This window comes from Acanthisitta chloris, unplaced genomic scaffold (genome assembly GCF_000695815.1).
Source record: "Acanthisitta chloris isolate BGI_N310 unplaced genomic scaffold, ASM69581v1 scaffold25610, whole genome shotgun sequence".
NCBI lineage: Eukaryota > Metazoa > Chordata > Aves > Passeriformes > Acanthisittidae > Acanthisitta > Acanthisitta chloris.
The window spans coordinates 1-2,059 of NW_008652561.1; the positions used below are offsets into that span (position 1 = coordinate 1).

A 2,059-nucleotide genomic window follows, 5' to 3' on the forward strand; every position below is an offset into this window, starting at 1 on the left:
AATCAAGACCCTCAACAACAAGTTTGCTTCGTTCATCGACAAGGTGAGGGTTCTCCAGGGGGAACTGTGGTGGGAGAGGGAGTGAGAGCATTGACAAGGTGAAGGTTCTCCAGGGGGAACTGGGAGGTTTCCCTGCAGGGATGGGTGGGGGTAGGAGCCCAGCAGGGTTTGCTGGTGGCCCCTCTGGAGTTGGCACAATCCAAGAAGTGACTGTCAACCAAAGCCTCTTGGCACCTCTGAACCTGGAGATAGACCCAAACATCCACCAGGTGCGGAAGGATGAGAAGGAGCAAATCAAGACCCTCAACAACAAGTTTGCTTCGTTCATCGACAAGGTGAGGGTTCTCCAGGGGGAACTGTGGTGGGAGAGGGAGTGAGAGCATTGACAAGGTGAAGGTTCTCCAGGGGGAACTGAGGTGGGAGAGGGAGTGAGAGCATTGACAAGGTGAAGGTTCTCCAGGGGGAACTGAGGTGGGAGAGGGAGTGAGAGCATTGACAAGGTGAAGGTTCTCCAGGGGGAACTGAGGTGGGAGAGGGAGTGAGAGCATTGACAAGGTGAAGGTTCTCCAGGGGGAACTGAGGTGGGAGAGGGAGTGAGAGCATTGACAAGGTGATGAAGGAAAAGCAGAGATGGAAGAGCTGACCCACAGTTCATTGCTCATGGAGCTTCCTAAATTCAGTTGTCTCTGGAGAGAAGTGTTCACTGAGGGTGGATTTGTTGAGCTCCAGGATGAGCTAACTCAGCCCTAGATGCTCTGGAGAAAAATCACAGCACATTTCTCAGTCATTGCTCATGGAACTTCCTAAATTCAGCTCTTGAGGGTGGATTTGTTGAGCTCCTGGATGAGCTAACAGCCCTAGATGCTCCAAGGAAAAGCAGAGATGGAAGAGCTGACCCACAGTTCATTGCTCATGGAGCTTCCTAAATTCAGTTGTCTCTGGAGAGAAGTGTCCACTGAGGGTGGATTTGTTGAGCTCCAGGATGAGCTAACAGCCCTAGATGCTCCAGAAGATACTCACAGCTGGATTTAACCCCCTTGGCTTGGGATCCTCTTGGTGCATCAACCTCAGTCCCTGCTCCTCAGTGTCCTCACGGGTATCTTCTGCTTCCCCAATGCTCAGGTTCGTTTCCTGGAGCAGCAGAACAAGGTGCTGGAGACCAAATGGACCCTCCTGCAGGACCAGGGGCAGAAAAACAACTCCAGCAAGAGCAACCTGGACCCACTTTTCGAGGCTTACATCGGCAACCTGAGGAGGCAACTGGCCGGGCTGCTCAACGAGAGGGGACGCATGGACGGGGAGCTCAAGAACATGCAGGACCTCGTGGAGGACTTCAAGAACAAGTGAGTGCCTTGAGGCTCAACCCTGGGGGGGAATGGGATGGGAATGGTGTTCGGTTTGGACAGTTGGGTTGGTCCTAAAGGTGTTGGAAAGGTGAATCTTTGGCCTGGGAGAGGCAAATCTTTAGGAAAGGGAGGAGAAGTGTCTCCAGTTTGTGAGTTAGTTAGGAGGTGGAACCTAACTAAGTCACTCAACACATCATTGCTCTGAGGGATCTGTTCCTGCAGGACACATCTGAGGGATCTCCCTGCAGGACTTTTACCCTGAACTATGTCCCTGCAGGACAATTGCTCTGAGGGATCTGTTCCTGCAGGACAATTGCTCTGAGGGATCTGTTCCTGCAGGACACATCTGAGGGATCTCCCTGCAGGACAACTGCTCTGAGGGATCTCTCCTGTAGGACCCTTGACTTCCTCAAGAGCAGGAGAAACTCTCCATGACCACTTTCCCCACCAAAAAGCACAGACCCATCCAGGACACAACACCTTGTGATGACTCTTGAAGAGGAAAAATCCTCCAACCCAACTTTGCTTTCCTTTTTCCTTCTGCATTGGCTCAGAAAGGTCATTTCCACCCTGGGAGGAACAGGAATCTCACCCATTTGAGCTGGACAGTTTCCAGCAGGTTGATGTGGAAAGGTTTCTCCCAGCCTAGATCACCTGGATGTCCTACCTGGACACCTGTTCTGCTTCCCAAGGTCTGATCCAGCTCCTCTTTC

The 2,059-nt window shown here is 52.2% G+C and overlaps 1 protein-coding gene across 1 annotated transcript in view; it reads left to right on the top strand.

Moving 5' to 3' along the window:
* Window positions 1-140: 140 nt before the first annotated feature.
* Window positions 141-2,059, top strand: part of LOC103805149 (keratin, type II cytoskeletal 5-like) — a gene marked incomplete at its 3' end in the record, with an annotated part of 4,679 nt that continues 2,760 nt past the window's right edge. Inside the window, exons 1-2 of the mRNA XM_009077788.1 lie at window positions 141-335; window positions 1,123-1,344. Coding sequence (XP_009076036.1) covers window positions 141-335; window positions 1,123-1,344 — 417 coding nt within the window. The remainder of the gene's footprint in view (window positions 336-1,122; window positions 1,345-2,059) is intronic.